This window comes from Geotrypetes seraphini, chromosome 12, assembly GCF_902459505.1.
Source record: "Geotrypetes seraphini chromosome 12, aGeoSer1.1, whole genome shotgun sequence".
NCBI classification, from domain to species: Eukaryota; Metazoa; Chordata; class Amphibia; order Gymnophiona; family Dermophiidae; genus Geotrypetes; species Geotrypetes seraphini.
This window is the reverse complement of record NC_047095.1, coordinates 112144899-112162253: the sequence shown is the minus strand read 5'-3', so window position 1 is coordinate 112162253 and position 17355 is coordinate 112144899. Positions and strand designations below refer to the sequence as shown.

Below are 17355 nucleotides of genomic sequence, written 5' to 3'. Positions count from 1 at the left end.
TTAGCAATCAGCATATGCGCAGAATACACTCACATATTTTTTTAAAAAATTCAAATCCACCAAACCAAATCGAAAATCGGCAGTAGAGATGCACACTCTCTCCCGCTGTGCTTGCACAACCTCTGGACACCCACCACTTGCAGCGGAAGGGATGCCCATTCTCTTCCACTGCGTTGCACAAACCCACAATACTACTACCCACCCACCCCCACCCCACAGCGGGAGAGATGCCCACTGTCTCCCACCGCATCGCACAGTCCTCCAACACCACCACCCATCCACCCCCATCCCTCCCACTGCACAGTCCCCTGATACTGCTACTACCCACCCACCCACCACCACCAAACCCCCACAGTGGGAGGGATGCCTACTCCCTCCCACTGTTGCCCAACCCTCCCCCCATGCCCCTGACAATTCCCACGCCCCTTCCTACCTTATTCACGAAGTCTGGCCAGAAGGACACCTACCTGCTCTGGGAGGGGTATAATGCTCTGATTGGCCCTGGTGCCAGGATGCACTGGGAAGGGGAAGGACCGCCATTTTGTAAGAAGCAGGCCTGCCAGCCGGAGGGGGTTGGCGTCCTTCCGACCGGACCGTGAATAAGGGAGGGTCAGGGGGTCGTTGGGGGTTGGACATCTGCAGAGGGAGTGAGCATCTCACCCACTGTGAGGTGGGGGGGTGGGTAATAATGTCGGTGGATTGTGTGGCGGGAGGAAATGGACCTCTCTTCCGCTGCAGGGTCTGGGTGGGTGGGTAATAGTGTCAGGGGTGAAAGTGGGCATCTCTCCTGCCGATTTTGATTTGGGATTTGTTTGGGGTTTTTAATTAAAATTTGTGTGTAGGTGCTGAGCTGTCAAACCTTACTTTCCTGTCAATGCCTGAGCCAATCAACGCACAGGCACTGATCAAAAAGTACGACAGCTCAGACCTGTTGGCAAATTTTGACTGCAAATGTGGCACAACGAGGTTAGGAATCACTTGGCGAGTGCTCATTTTAATATTAATGACTTCGTCATACTACATTTGCATGACAGTGTCAGAGATTGCTAGGAAACTCAGAAAAGACCACCGTAAGCCATTTTGATAATCCATCGCTAAAATACATGCACGCTAAACTGGCTGGAACCAGTTTAGAGAGCATGTTAAAGGCACATTTTAGTTTTGAGAATCTTCCCCCAGGTTCTTACCTTTGCTAATCTTCTTTCTTGTAAATCCACGCTCTATTCCTGGAACCTGCGCTGGGAGTTGCTGATTAGCCCATTGTCTGCCTTAATACACACTGGTAAGCTGAACTTCTGGTTTCTTCACCAGCTTTTCTAAGAGTACCGTCCATACATGTTAAGCACTTTGCTTTGGGGGGTTCCTAGCTGGAGTGTCCCCCTCCTTTGGAGCAGGCTGTATTTCTTTTCTTTCAGGTTTATACTATTTGATAACCTGTTTCATTTGTTTATGATTGTGAAATTTCATGTTCTGAACAGAATTAGACTTATTTGTCAGAAAGTTAACCCATACACCTCCTCTTTGCTTGTATCTTCTACAGATCTGGCTGTTTGTTTTTGCATGAACTAGAACTCAGGCCCAAATGCAGTAAAGCAAGCAATTGTCGCTAAACCTGTTTTAACAGCTTGAACGACAATTGCATTTGCTGACCTGATGCAGAAAATGGCTCACTGCGTGGTTTTCTGCACGATCGCTCATTCCCCAGTCCTGCTAAACTGGCTGGAGCAGGTTTAGTGACTGCGTTAAAGGCACGTTAAGTTTTGAGAATCTTCCCCTTAGTGTAGCGGTGAGACGGTCATTGTGGCTGAAGGCTTGGTCAGCAGGTTAGCAAGTTTTCCTTTAGAAGTTCCCTTTTGTTTGAGGAAGACCTAGACAAGCTGGTTAAATGCCTTACCAAACAGGATGTGCTGCCCAGTGAAGGTCTCGGGTTCCAGCCTCCGATTCCAGTAGGTGCAAGACTGAAGGACTTCTGTTGGAGGTGGATTGGCCATGAAGACCTTTGTACGGGGATTTAATGTGGCTCCTGGTGGAGGATACACTCCGGCTGCCTGCAGAGGAGGATCTATCTTAGGGGCCAGGGTGATGGAAGATTTGGCTCGGTTCTCGCTTATGACTTGGCTCTTGAGAGGGTGTATTTGAGGAAGAAGGGATGTTCCAGTCAAGTAATTGCAACTCTTTTGCATTCTAAGAAGCAGTCAACTTCCCTCTCATATGTGTGAGTATGACATATTTTTGAAGATTAGTGTGATGGCCATCAGATTATTCCCTTTAAAGTTTCACTGCCTTACATTCTTGATTTTTTGCAGGCTGGGTTAGACAAAGACCTAGCCTTATTGCCATGAAGGTGCAAGTGGCAGGTTTAGCCTGCTTTCAGGGATTCCTCAAGGGTCGTTCCTTTGCGACACATGCAGACATGGTGTGGTTCCTTCGGGTGGTGCTCCTTATTCATCCTCCACTCTGTCTGTCCGTTTCACCTTGGGATCTCAGTCTGTTTTTTGTTAGTACTTGTGTTGGCACCTTTCACACTTATCCGGTTATATGGTAAAAGATCTGATCTTGAAGGCAGTGTTTCCATTGGCCTCGTCTTCAGCACGATACATTTCAGAATTACAGGCCCTATTGTATAGAAAGCCTTTCTTAATGTTAAGGACAAAGTGCTGCTCCAGATGATTCCTTCCTTCCTACCTAAAGTGGTGTCAGTTTTTTACGTGAATCAGACAATTTTCCTTCCAGTTTTAGGTGATCATACTGGGACAGAGGAGCAGAGGCGTTTGAATTACTTGGTCGTCTGGAGGATGCTTCATCATTATTTGTGAGTGACTCAGGAGTTTTGGCGTACTGATCGACTGTTTGTTTTAATAGGTGGTCCGAGGTAAGGTGAGGCAGCATCCAAGGCTACAATTGCTCGTTGGATTAAGGAGACAGTGGTGTTGACTTATTAGCTTAAAGGTAAGCCTGTTCTGTCCTTGAAGGCTCATTCAACTAGGACTTGGACAGCTTTGTGGGCAGAGCACTCCCTAGTTTCACCTCATGCCATCTGTAAAACACTGGTTTGGTCTTCAATCCATTCCTTTACTTGGCATTACAGGCTGGACGTGTTCAGGATGAGGGTTTTGGAGGCAGGGTTTCAAGGGTCCTGCCCATGATAGTCACTGCTTTGGTACTTCCCATCTGTGCTGGTCTAGAGGGATGTTGCGGAAGGAGAAATTAGGGCTTACCTACTAATGCACTTTCCTTTAGTCCCCCTAGATTGGCACAGAGCCCACCTGATTCCTATCAGCCTGTTCTGTTTCTGTCTTCTGATACCGATTCCATTGTGTGTGTCAGTTTGGACTGTGAGAGGTTTGCTGTTTGGACTTTCCACATTTGAACATAAAAAAAACCCCATGAGCTAAGAAAGAATTGTCATCAGAACAGAGCAAGTAAAGAGGATTCTTGAGGTTCCTGAGTCAGAAACCTTGACCTGGGGGTTGGGGGATATAGAGGTGTGAGAGTGTGTTGGTTCGTTCACTGGGGGAAATCTGCTTCGTAGACTGACTTTCAGGGGACTGCACAATCCACTTATAGGTTTACTTGAAACTCAGTAGTAGTTAGTCTCCATCTGCTGGTAGAAGTGCATAAACCCATCTGTGCCGATCTAGAGGAACTAAAGGAAAGTAAATGATCAGAAAAGCCCTAATTTCTCCATATGCATGCTAACATTTCTAAATGGTGGTTGTTGTAAACAAAAGGGCGAACTTTCCTATATTGGCTCAATTGGATTGATGTCGCCCACACGTAAGGCTATTTATCTTGTTTTACTGGGGAATCGCCTGTTTCAGTTCAACAATAACTTCTCTGATTTACTTTGTTCTCAGCCTTCTGGTCCTGAGGGAACTTCAGCCAGTCAGGTTTTCAGGATATCCACAAGGAATATGCATGAGATAGATTTGCATACCATGGAGACTTTGCACTGATCCCATGCATATTCCTTGAGGATATCCTGGAAACCTGCCTAGTTGGGTTCCCCCAGGACAAGTTTGGGAATCACTGCACTATAAGGTTATGGTTTACTTATTTATGCCCCACTTATATCTCAGCAGTGTATAAAAACACATACATAAGATTTACAAAATTTAAAACTGATCAGTGAAAACATATCATAAAAACACCTCTTCACATTTAGAAGTACACCAGCCAGGACAAAACTACCGTATAGTTGTCTGCCCAATAACTCTCCAATCTTGTCCATTTTCTTATGAACATATATCCATCAGAAGATTCATACACTTATTCATATCGCCAATCGCGTTCTTAATCTTAATCTATTGGCACATTTCCCTTGTTTGTATCAGTTCCATAAACTCTAATATACAATTGACCTTTTCAACAATTTTCTAATTGTCCTGTTGTGGTTTTCATAGGCAGTTGATTCTACAATATAGACCACAATATCTAGCGGCCAGACTGCATCGGCACACAACAACATGCGCACTGTGCTCGAGCCAAAATCACCTGCTGGAAATTCCCTCCCTCAGAGACATCAAATACAAAAGCGTCAGGAAAAGAATGTTCTCGGTGACGGTGCAATGCCCTCCCGAAGGAACTAAAACTAGAAAAAGATTCCGGAAAGTTCAAGAAAGGGATAAAGACCGTCCTCTTCATAGACTACTTAGCCAATAAAATGACATAGAGGAGACAGTTGGCTAGTCCCCCCCCCCCAATCAGGGACTCGATAGGAAGAACACAAAAGGATAAATAAACCAAGGGCTGAAGCCCAGAAAACTAGACTCTGAGGAATATAATACTTCAAAGATAAACATAAAACATGATACAGATACATGTATATAGACTATATTTAGTTGAATAGGCCAAATTCCTTAAGAGGTGTGTAAATATAGCGTACTTAGCTGCAATAGTAAACCTAATATTAGATGTGTAGGATGATTGATTTGGTATGAACATATGCAAATAAGTAGGATGATCGATGTGCCGGTAACATAAGTAGGATGATTGATTATGCCATAATTATGCCGGTCTGTATTATAACACTGCTACAGAAGCCCCTATAACTCTGTATGGAACCCATGTATTGTAACACCTCTACAGAAGCTCATGCCAACCGCTCTGAATTGACTTCCCAGTCATTAGTAGCGGTATAGAAGCTCACAATAAACTATTACTTCACTCCATCTATTCCATTCTGCTCTAAGACGCATCTTTACTGACATGAGATCTAGTACCCCTAGGTACCTTGTTCATCAACAGAACTATATTAAGTTCTTTGGAGCTACCAGCAGTTAACCTATAGGAATGCTGCTTTGTGAACTTCTGGCTGTGAGTGGTACTCAGACACACAGATCAGATAGCACCAGAATCATCAATGGTTTATTTTGGCACACAGCTGCACCGATGGGGTCTACAAACGATAATCAACTAGACCACCTAAGGTGCTTGCTTTTGATACTGTTTGATTGGCGACCTTAGGGAAAGTATACATATATATTTTGCCTATTGTATTTGTGAGGGGTACTGACATCTCTAAGATATGGAAATAGTGCACCAAACAGTTTTTTGTTGGGGGGCGGTTAATTGAAATAAGGTGTAAAATATTCATCTGATTTACTTTTCCTTTTTCCCCCAGATTCGAGAAATGAAACGTGAGGCTTTGGAATGTGACCTGAAATTTGCTGGCTTTATTGTGGTTTCTTGTCCCCTGAAAGCAGACTCGAAAATTGTTATTAAAGAGATTCAGAATGCCTCCCACCATGTAAGCAAAACACTGTTGGGTGGGGGGACCCTCTCATTTTATAAGAGAACTTACATGGCAGATAGGAACAAAGAGCCACATGGCAATCCTAAAGACCACATATTCCAGGACAAGCAGGCAGCATATTCTCACATATGGGTGACATCATCCACGGAGCCTAGTATGGACAATGTAAAAGTGTACTGTCACTTTAAGCTTTAGAAGCTTTAAGACTGTCTGCATGCGTGAGTGCCTTCCTGCCTGATGCCGGCTCGTGAGGTGTCAGTTTTTCATTTTCTGCGGAGTAAAGAACATGTATCTAAACTTTGTCTAGTTGAGTTTGCCTTCCCGCTTTTTATTTTTCCTTAATTTCTTAATTTCATTCTTGTTACTTGTTTTTCTTTTCAGGCCTTTACAATGTCAAGTAAATTTCTTTATTTTCATTTTCGGGGCCTTTAGGCATTTTTGTAGCCTTCGACCCATCAACGGCGTCGACTGCTTTTGGCCTTCTTTTCACTCGACCCATGCTGTTGGTCTTTCCTGCTGGATCTCTTCTCGATCTTCCAGGGCTATATTAAAAAAAGAAACAACCGAAGAAGAAGAATGCCTTGCCAAACAAATCTTTTCATTCTTTTTATTCCTACATTTATTTTTCTATAATGAGATGTTAGGCTTGGAGTCAGGTACCTGGCAAGTTGAACTTCTTCTCTGTTACCGTTCCAAGCAGTACTGGTGCATTGCCATTTTCCATTGACATCATGGGCATATCTCACGTCGAGTCTCTTGATGCATGCCTCTCTTCAATGCCATTGATGCTGGCTGTCATTTTGAAGCGCGCTTCTTCTTGAGGTTCCCAACTCTTCAACACCCTGCTGCACCTATGGTACCAGCTGAGCAGCATATGGTACTGGTGCCACCTTTCCACAGATTGATCATCTGATTGGTATCTATTCCTTTTGGTACCAGAAACATAGAAACATGATGGCAGATAAAGGCCAAATGGCCCATCCAGTCTGCCTATCAGCAGTAACCATCATTTCTTCCTTTGTCTAAGAGATCCCACGTGCCTATCCCACAATTTCTTGAATTCAGACACAGTCTCTGTCTCCACCACCTCTTCCGCGAGACTGTTCCACGCATCTACCACCCTTTCTGTAAAAAGGTATTTCCTTAGATTACTCCTGAGCCTATCAGCTCTTAACTTCATCCTATGCCCTCTCATTCCAGAGCTTCCTTTCAAATGAGAGACTCGACATATGCGCATATGTCGAGTCTCTTAAGTATTTAAATGCCTATTATATCTCCCCTCTTCCTCCATTCCTCCAAAGTATACATGATGAAATCTTTAAGTCTTTCCCCATACTCCTTAAGATGAAGACTACGCACCATTTTAGTAGCCTTCCTCTGGACTGACTCTATCCTTTTTATATCTTTTTCAAGGTGCGGCTTCCAGAATTGCATACAATATTCTAAATGAGGTCTCACCAGAGTCTTATACAGGGGCATCAATACCTCCTTTTTCCTACTGACCATACCTTTTCCTAAGTCACTTCTCTCTGAATCACTAACTATTCTTTGTACTCTTTTAAATCTCTAATCTAATAAAGCTATATGGTGCCTAATAAATTATTAGATTAGAGATTTAAAAGAGTATAGAGAATATTTAGTGATTCAGAGAGAAGTGGTTAAGATATCAAGTGATTGCAAAAAATAACCCATACTTTCAAAAAGAGATTGGATGATTTCCTGAAGGAGAAGGGGATCGAAGGGTACAGATAGAGGGTAACTATACAGGTACTAAATGAATATGGAATAAATAATTTTAGGTTAACCCTTTCAGGACCAAGGGACATATTTGTCCCATAACTTTAAAATCCTATAAATTTTGATTGGGATAGTCTACAGTTCTAAATTTGATATGTACGGATTCCATATGATACTGCCTTTATGTAAACAAACTGGTTCCGACATTCATTCATTAGCGTCGTTGCCAGATTGACGAGAAGATTCACTTGCCACACTGTCCATAAGCCAGAAGTTTGATTTTTTTTAAAAAAAATAATGATATTTCACAAAAAAAATCAATTTTTTGGCATCTGCAAGCCCTTTTTACCATAAAAATGTCGTCAAAACCACAAAAATTGGCCTACGATCCTTATGGTCCTGAAAGGGTTAAGGACCACTTACAGGTCACGGACCTGGGGGCCACCGCAGGAGTGGACTGCTGGGCACGATGGACCCCTGGTCTGACCCCTCAGAGGCAATGCTTATATTCTTTTCCTAGGCACCCTAGCATTCTTCTAGCTTTTGCCATTACCTGTTTGGCCACTTTAAGATCATCACATACAGTCACATCCAAATCACGCTCTTCTGTCATTCACATAAGTTCTTCATCCCCTAAACTACCGTTCCCTCGGGTTTTTGCAGCCCAAATGCACGGACTTGCATTTCTTAGCATTAAATTTTAGCTGCCAAATTTCAGACCATTCTTCAAATTTTGCTAGGTCTTTCTTTATGTTATTCACACCATCTGGGATGTCTACTCTATTGCAGATTTTTGCATCATCTGCAAAGAGGTAAATCTTACGTACCAGCCCTTCAGCAATATCACATATAAAAATGTTTAAAAGAACAGGCCCAAGAACAGAACCTTGAGGCACACCACTGGTCACATCCCTTTCCTCTAAGCGATCTCCATTGATCATTACCCTCTGTTGTCTTCCACTCAAACCAGTTTCTAACCAGGCCCATCCTGAGGGCACTCCGTTTATTTATTAGATGTCTGTTTGGAATACTGTGAAAGGCTTTGCTAAAATCTAAATACACTACATCTAGCGCACACCTCTATCCAGTTCTCTGGTCACCCAGTCAAAGAAATTGATCAGATTTGTCTGACAAGGCCTACCTCTAGTGAATCCATGTTGCCTCCGGTCCTGTAATCCACAGGATTCCAGAAACTTCAACATTCTCTGTTTTTTTAAAAGCGTTTCTATTAATTTGCTTACCACAGAAGTCAGATGTACAGGAAGAAATAATTTATTAAGATGATAGGTTTATCAACAATGATTAAGTATTAGTTCATATGCAATGACTGGATGGTAAGCTCCGCGTTGGGGATTCCCTACAGAGCTTCATGTTTCTGAGCATATGTGAAATAACAGCGTATTTATATAAAGCATCAAATCAGAGTATAAGATATTGGAGGTTATGGTATATTTGAGCGGGATTATATTTTGGTATCACTTGTTTATATATCTCTCTCAACATTTCAGAGCAATTTATATTCCCTGTTCCTACTTTGCTTTGACAGAGCATTTTAGATTTAGCAGGCCTATTTTAGATGGCTAGTGCTGAAAATCTCTGCTTGAAGTCTTTCTGTTGCCACCCCCTTTTTTAGGACTAAATTTAGAAGCCTTGTGAAATCAGAAATGTAATTTTAGACAGTAACCCCCTCTTCTATGAAACTGCGCTAGCGGTTTTTTTAGCGCAGAGAGCCGCGCGGAATGGCCCGCGCTGCTCCCAACACTCATTGAGTTCCTATGAGTGTCGGGAGCAGCGCGGGCCATTCAGCGCGGCTCTCTGCGCTAAAAACCACTAGCGCGGTTTCGTAGAAGAGGGGGTAAAAACCTAGTAAATTTTTATGACCAGTTTGGAATTCTAATTTCTCAGTTAAGAGCCCATACCTTTTGAATATTGTCTCAAAATGCATCCTATTTTTGGTCAGAATTCCTGTAGAAATGCTATACTGTATAAGATGTTATGTCCATATATTTAGAGTGAATGCATTACATGTAACTGTTCTCTACATTATAATTTAAAGAAAATAGTTTGCAAATATCTTCAGCTTCTTCATTCTGTTTCCTCTTTTTCTGGATATTATATGATTTTGCTTCATTACTGATTGTTTAAGTTTTTGTCCTTCAGTAAGATGAAAATATCAGTCCAGTTGTAAAGTATAAGTTCTTCTATTGTATTTTCCCAGGTGGTAATGATAACTGGGGACAATCCCCTCACTGCCTGCCATGTGGCTCAGGAACTCCACTTTATCCAGAAGGAGTGTACACTAATTCTGCAAACATCTGTCTCAGGTGGTAAGTGATTATAAGACTAGTGGTAGACTCTGATAAGGTTGCACTTCTTACACAGAATGGAATATTCCAGAACACATTATGATAGGAGGCTTGCGCCAGAAGACGTATGAGGAGAGACTGGAAGCCCTGAATATGTATACCCTAGAGGAAAGGAGAGACAGGGGAGATATGATTCAGACGTTCAAATACTTGAAGGGTATTAACGTAGAACAAAATCTTTTCCAGAGAAAGGAAAATGGTAAAACCAGAGGACATAATTTGAGGTTGAGGGGTGGTAGATTCAGGGGCAATGTTAGGAAATTCTACTTTACGGAGAGGGCGGTGGATGCCTGGAATGCGCTCCCGAGAGAGGTGGTGGAGAGTAAAACTGTGACTGAGTTCAAAGAAGCGTGGGAAGAACACAGAAGATTTAGAATCAGAAAATAATATTAAATATTGAACTAAGGCCAGTTACTGGGCAGACTTGCACGGTCTGTGTCTGTGTATGGCCATTTGGTGGAGGATGGGCTGGGGAGGGCTTCAATGGCTGGGAGGGTATAAATGGGCTGGAGTAAGTCTTAACAGAGATTTCGGCAGTTGGAACCCAAGCACAGTACAGGGTAAAGCCTTGGATTCTTGCCCAGAAATAGCTAAGAAGAAAAAATTAAAAAATTTAAATTGAATCAGGTTGGGCAGACTGGATGGACCATTCGGGTCTTTATCTGCCGTCATCTACTATGTTACTATGTATATGTTACTCTATTCTATGGTTCTAAATTTAGTGCACATGTTTTTAAGACTTATGATTACACCTGATTTTCTGATCCTGTATTATCTCCTCACCTGTCTGGATTCAGATGCTGCAGGCTTGACATCAATTAAGTCTAACCTCTTACAATTTTCTTTTTCTCCCGTGAGTTCATGCTGTTTATCATCCTCTACCCCTAGAGCAGGGGTGTCAAAGTCCCTCCTCGAGGGCCACAATCCAGTTGGGTTTTCAGGATTTCCCCAATGAATATGCATGAGATCTATTTGCATGCTCTGCTTTCATTGTATGCTAATAGATCTCATGTATATTCATTGGGGAACTCCTGAAAACCCCGACTGGATTGCGGCCCTCGAGAAGGGACTTTTAACACCCCTGCCCTAGAGCTTTCCCAATCACAAGCAGGATGTAATAGGCATACAAGTGAGTGATGTCTCTACATCACAGGTGTCAAAGTCGGTCCTCGAGGGCCGGAATCCAGTCGGGTTTTCAGGATTTCCCCAATGAATATGCATGAGATCTATGTGCATGCACTGCTTTCAATGCATATTCATTGGGGAAATCCTGAAAACCCGACTGGATTACGGCCCTCGAGGAGGGACTTTGACACCCCTGCCCTAGAGCTTTCCCAATCACAAGCAGGATGTAATAGGCATACAAGTGAGTGATGTCTCTACATCACAGGTGTCAAAGTCGGTCCTCGAGGGCCGGAATCCAGTCGGGTTTTCAGGATTTCCCCAATGAATATGCATGAGATCTATGTGCATGCACTGCTTTCAATGCATATTCATTGGGGAAATCCTGAAAACCCAACTGGATTACGGCCCTCGAGGAGGGACTTTGACACCCCTGCCCTAGAGCTTTCCCAATCACAAGCAGGATGTAATAGGCATACAAGTGAGTGATGTCTCTACATCACAGGTGTCAAAGTCGGTCCTCGAGGGCCGGAATCCAGTCGGGTTTTCAGGATTTCCCCAATGAATATGCATGAGATCTATGTGCATGCACTGCTTTCAATGCATATTCATTGGGGAAATCCTGAAAACCCGACTGGATTGCGGCCCTCGAGAAGGGACTTTTAACACCCCTGCCCTAGAGCTTTCCCAATCACAAGCAGGATGTAATAGGCATACAAGTGAGTGATGTCTCTACATCACAGGTGTCAAAGTCGGTCCTCGAGGGCCGGAATCCAGTCGGGTTTTCAGGATTTCCCCAATGAATATGCATGAGATCTATGTGCATGCACTGCTTTCAATGCATATTCATTGGGGAAATCCTGAAAACCCGACTGGATTACGGCCCTCGAGGAGGGACTTTGACACCCCTGCTCTACATGGTGCAAGGACGGCTGTCCGTCCCCCCTCCCAGAACTCAGGACTAGTGAAACGTTCTGAGCTTATGTGACCCTTCTCTTATTTGATGGTCTTCTTAGTCCCCTCAGTTCTTTTCACTTTGCCAAGCAGAGGCAAAAATACAGGTATCCCATAACTTTCAAGTGTTTATACTCAGTTATCTTCTAATACGGTGGTTTTTAATCCAGTCCTCAGGGACCACTAGTTAGTCAGGCTTTGAGGATCATCTACAATGAATGTGCATGAGAGAGATTTGCAGACTAAGAAGGCAGTGTATGCAAATGTACCTCATGGCATATTCATTGTGGATATGATGAAATCCTGACTGGCCATGCGATAGCCACCTGAGGGCTAGGATGGAAAACATTGCTATTTGTTTTTCAAACAAAAAAATACTTTTATTTTGGGTTTTTTCATTCTCATGGCGCGTGGCACAGATCAAGTTAGAATTCTAGCCTTGTCCTCAGTGTGGAAGAAAGATCCAGAACCGTCTAGTCTAAACTGTAAATGGGTTCTTGCTTTTGCCTCAAAATAAAATCTATCCGAAAATCTGTGCAGCTGTTTGTCTCCTTGGACTTCAGCAGCAATAGCCATCCCAGTTGCAACATGATCTTAGCAAATTGTCTGGCATCAAGCATCCAGTTCTGTTATGAGCAAGCTGGTGCTGGAAATGAATTCTCATCATCACATCAGAGCCATCGGTGGCTCATCTTAAGGCTGTTCATTGGGCACCATTTGTAAAGCAGCGACTCATTCCTCACATCATGCATTTCTCCCACATTATTGTTTGGCTGCGACATTGGAGGAGGCAGCCGTCCAGCAAGGGAGCTTTTAAAAGGTACAGGGGACTCCAGTAGTATGGCGGCTTATCTAGGAATTTTAAATCGAGAATAGGCGTTTCCTGCGGCCTATACATGGAGAAATACGGTACACATTTAAAAATATATATATATATGATAGAGTTGTCTCTCTCTGATATTACAGTTCTTGCTCCTATTCAATGTGTAGTCTACTCTTATGTAGTAGTCAGTACATAATGTGATGAGCCAGTCCTGTACTTGGGAGTAATTCACTTGTGTGCCAGACTCAATCCTGCTTGATAATGGATAACCATTGTATGTTTTGTTGGTGTTTTTTTGTTTTGTTTTTCATAGTTAACAGAGTTGTATTCGTTCTTGAGCTGAGGAGCTGAAGTTACCACGCAAGTTTTGAGTTCTGGGAGAGCTGTACTGTCATGGCGGTGTATAATGATGTCATTCTCACTTGCATGCCTAATCAGTCCTGCTATCTATAGAAAATGCCAAGGAGCATTACTTTACTGGATCTCAAGAAAATGAATAACTTTGTGTCAAGGAAGACTTTTTTTTTCCCTCAGCAATACCTATTATCCATGACTCAAACTATTGTTCTTTTTATTCTGCGAAGCTGTAAAATGGAAGTTTATGTTATTCTGTAACACTTTCCGAAGATAAAAAGGAAAGAAGAGGACTTCCTATTTATATAAACATCCAACCCATAACAAGATATAATATAGAACAAAATAAGGTCCAACGTGGATGTCTCTGAAAATTTTTTGGAAATCTATAAAGTGCCTGACACAGGCAAGTTTCAATATTTCTATCCTCTATATTATCAATGCCCATACAGAGTCACTATAAGACACTATCTTTTTTTCTAAACAATAAATTTATTTTCAGTAAGAGACAGGCGTATCATAACTATGGGTGATCAGATCATAGGACCTCCTATAATCTTTATATTATTTCAGGCCCACATCCTGACTCCAAGTTTTAATCACCTACGCCTGTTCCATCCTACCTCCCTCACTTTTTTTGTGTAAAACCTACATCTGCAAGAATGTGCTTTATGAATTATCATTAAACTAAAGTATATATAATAGAAAGGTATAATCCATGAACTAGTGCTGGTTGGAGACGTACATTTATTGTTTAGAAAGGATAGTGTCTTATAGTGGCTCTGTATGGGAATTGATAATACTGAGGATAGAAATACTGAAACTTACCTGTGTCAGGCACTTTATAGAGTTCCCAAAAATTTTTGGGGAGACAACCACTTTGGACCCTATTTTGTTCTATATTATATTCTGTAACACTATAGCGTTATAAGTGCCTTTATTTTATTGAAGTTAAGGTGGTAAAATCTCAAGCAAGGTCGTGGTTTACTCATAATCTGAAGGAATTCTCATCTACTATTTCATTTTTGTTCCTTTGCTGCAAAGTTTGCGACAGCTTTAGAGCTCCTACTTTTTTTCAGGTGGTTATATATTCCAGGATTGTTGCCCCTTTTCAGAGTCCCTTCTCTTTTTTTTTTTTTTTTTTTAATTCTTTATTCATTTTAAATCTATCAACAAGTGTACAAAAATTATACCAATACAAAACAAACCATATAACACCGAAAAACCTTCACAAATAATCATAAAACATAAAAATTACCACCCATCCCACCCATCCACCCTCCATTACTATCAATAAACATATTTCAAGTGACCATATCATCATTACATTACATTACATTAGTGATTTCTATTCCGCCATTACCTTGCGGTTCAAGGCGGATTACATCCAAACTAAAAACAAGAATTACATTCCAAATTTGAAGAATAGAATAAGCGATGAGATAAAACATTTAAGGATACCAGTGGGAAGTAGAAGTCTTTAGGAGATAAGAAAAGGGTGAATTGTGGGTTATAGATAACGTTTGGTAAATAGAAGAATATTAGAGAGTACTAAGGGTTTAGAGAGTGCTGGATGTTGGGATTGGTTGTGCTGGATAGGTTTTATGTGTTTTTTGAAGAGTATGGTTTTAATATCTTTCTTGAAGGTTTTGTAGTCACACCCCCCAATAAAATAAATATACCTAAACAAAGGAAAATGATGTTCACGATCTGTTGTAGGCAAATTTAGGGCACTCTACACATTTGCTTCTACCACAGGACAGCTAGAACAGGGTTGTTTGGGATTGTATTTCAGGTCGTCGTCAATTTTTTTTCTATCTTTAGGCTCAGAATGGCTATGGCATTCTATCGATGGCAATGTCACCCTTCCTGTGATTCCTGGGTCCCTAAAAAACTTCATCGGTAGTTACCATCTGTGTGTCACTGGAGCAGGCATCACATATCTCCAGGCTGCAAACAGACAACTGCTATTAGAGCTTATCCCTCATATCCAAGTGTTTGCCAGAGTGGCACCAAAGCAAAAGGTAACTGCTTTATGGTGGATTAATGTGCTTTCCTGTCTTCTGAAAGTGCAAATGTTCGGATACCATGCAGCTGAAACTTGTTGAGTTACACTGTACCCGAAGAAAACGGAAATGCCGTTCTGGAGGGGGTTCTAGCAGAAAATGTGCACTAAGGGGGAGATTCCGGGGCCATTCTACACTTCTCTCTCCGTATTCGCGGTGATTAGGCGATGAACACACATGCGCATATGGAAAGAACATGAATAACTTTGCGTCTCTACTGTACTTCTCTACTGTACTTCTCTCCACACGCAGGAAATGGCGGCTACCAAAATAAAAAAAATTAAAAAAAAGTCGCGCGAGACATAACGCCTCTTTGTTCCTCCCTTTGTTGTCATTAACTGATAGAAAACACAACGGTCAGGCTGTTCTCCTACGGCTTTGACCCCCACCTCGCCCTCTTTTCGGCTGAGTCGTGGCTGCCAATTGGCCTTCCTTCCTGCTTTGCACATGGCTCCTCTAAGTTGGGTCGCCTAGCAACTTGGCGTAATGTTGAGTTTTCTGTTCTCTTCCCTCCCCCTGTGCAGAGACTACAGGTAATACGGTGCTTAAACTTCTTAACTGGACTTTGTCTAGAGTCAAGGTTTTGGTGGCGAAGGGCTGAGATGTTTCTAGGTACTGTAATTTTTTTCTTTTTCTTTATGCGACAAGAGGGATTTAAAAAGATGCGTCTCTTGCAGCTCTCTGACGAATGGAAAATAGTAGCTGCTACTTTGAAAGCGCCAAAATTTTTATCAGATGGTGTAATTTGGGGGGAGGGGGGGGAGAAGCCAGCATGTCAATAATCGCAAATAATCGAAATTGCGATTGTTGAAACCGCGAATACAGAGGGAGAAGTGTATAGGGTTCCAGTTAAAAAAGCCCTAGTAAATTCATACTTAACATGTCATATGTTCAAATATATATCCTCATCTTTCTAGTCCAAAAGGACAACTCAACCAATGGTTTTCCTTTCCTTCTATGAAGATGTGTAGGGGGAGAAAAAGATAAATCATTAAAATACTTTCTTACATGTATAGTCGCTATGGGAGGTATAAGAGGAGAGTTAATGTTTTTCTTCAGAGTGGTGATTTTTTTCAGGGATGTCCTACATTAAAGAATTCACACTATACACAAAACCCAATATGGGACTCGCTCATACATATAAACAAAATTGTCCCTTATGAAATAATCACAATAGGTAGGTTTCAAGCAAAATTATACATCATTTGTATAATATTAAGTGCACCCTCAGTGTGTCTATGAAAGCTAACAAGACCCTGGAAGAATAACCAGGATTCCAGGCTTATACATATTATGCAGGCTCTATCTCGAGCACCGTTACATACCATCATAGGCGTACATGTTGGACTACGAAATTATGGTGGTGCCTATATAAAGAACTTCATCTACAAAATAGAGAAACGCCTGAGATAAGTCCCGCAATCTGCATCAGTTTTGAGCACTTCATCTTGATAAGTCGTCAACAAGCAATAAAGAATTTGTCTGTCACATTTGTCCCCCTTCAATATGCCATTTATTAGATGATGTTTCTTTTAAATTGTATTTCCTCTGTTAATGTCAAAGGCATTGTTTTTATCTTTAATAAACTAAACACTTTCACCAAGATGAAATATAATGATGGTATGACCACGATAATAAAGCACAAGCGAAAGACTAGACTTAATGGAGGAAAAAGCCTCAGACAGGGGCCCGCCCACCTCCACAATGGTGGAATAGCGGTGTTCGAGCGGTCACTTCACTGGCTCAAAACTTCCTATTTAGATGGTCCAAGCAATGTGTTAAGTTGATAATTGCTTTTGAAAAGTTGAATGAAATGGAAAAAAACAAACTGATCTTTCTTTCTTGAGGATCGGTGCACCAACGGTGGCCAGCGTTTCACTATCAAGCTGCCTCAGGGTGTAACATGTCCAATCGCACTTGGACTATCTAAATAGGAGGTTTTGAGCCAGTGAAGTGACCACTCGAACACCGCTATTCCACCATTGTGGAGGTGGGCGGGCCCCTGTCTGAGGCTTTTTCCTCCATTAAGTCTGGTCTTTCGCTTGTGCTTTATTATCGTTGTCATACCATCATTATATTCCATCTTGGTGAAAGTGTTTAGTTTATTACTAGTGGTTTTCACAATATCCGAGTATTTTTTGCTATTGTTTTTATCTTTATCATGTTTTTGTTTTACCT

The 17355-nt window shown here is 41.8% G+C and overlaps 2 protein-coding genes across 2 annotated transcripts in view; one reads left to right on the top strand and one right to left on the bottom strand.

Annotated features, from left to right (window-relative positions):
• The window catches only part of LOC117346462 (cytochrome P450 4F22-like), a 177421-nt gene that overhangs the window by 46456 nt on the left and 113610 nt on the right, over positions 1–17355 (bottom strand). The window lies entirely within an intron of this gene.
• Positions 1–17355, top strand: part of ATP13A1 (ATPase 13A1) — a 149078-nt gene that overhangs the window by 97508 nt on the left and 34215 nt on the right. The window contains exons 16-18 of the mRNA XM_033916037.1: positions 5624–5749; positions 9711–9819; positions 14936–15135. Of these exons, the coding sequence (XP_033771928.1) occupies positions 5624–5749; positions 9711–9819; positions 14936–15135 (435 nt within the window). The remainder of the gene's footprint in view (positions 1–5623; positions 5750–9710; positions 9820–14935; positions 15136–17355) is intronic.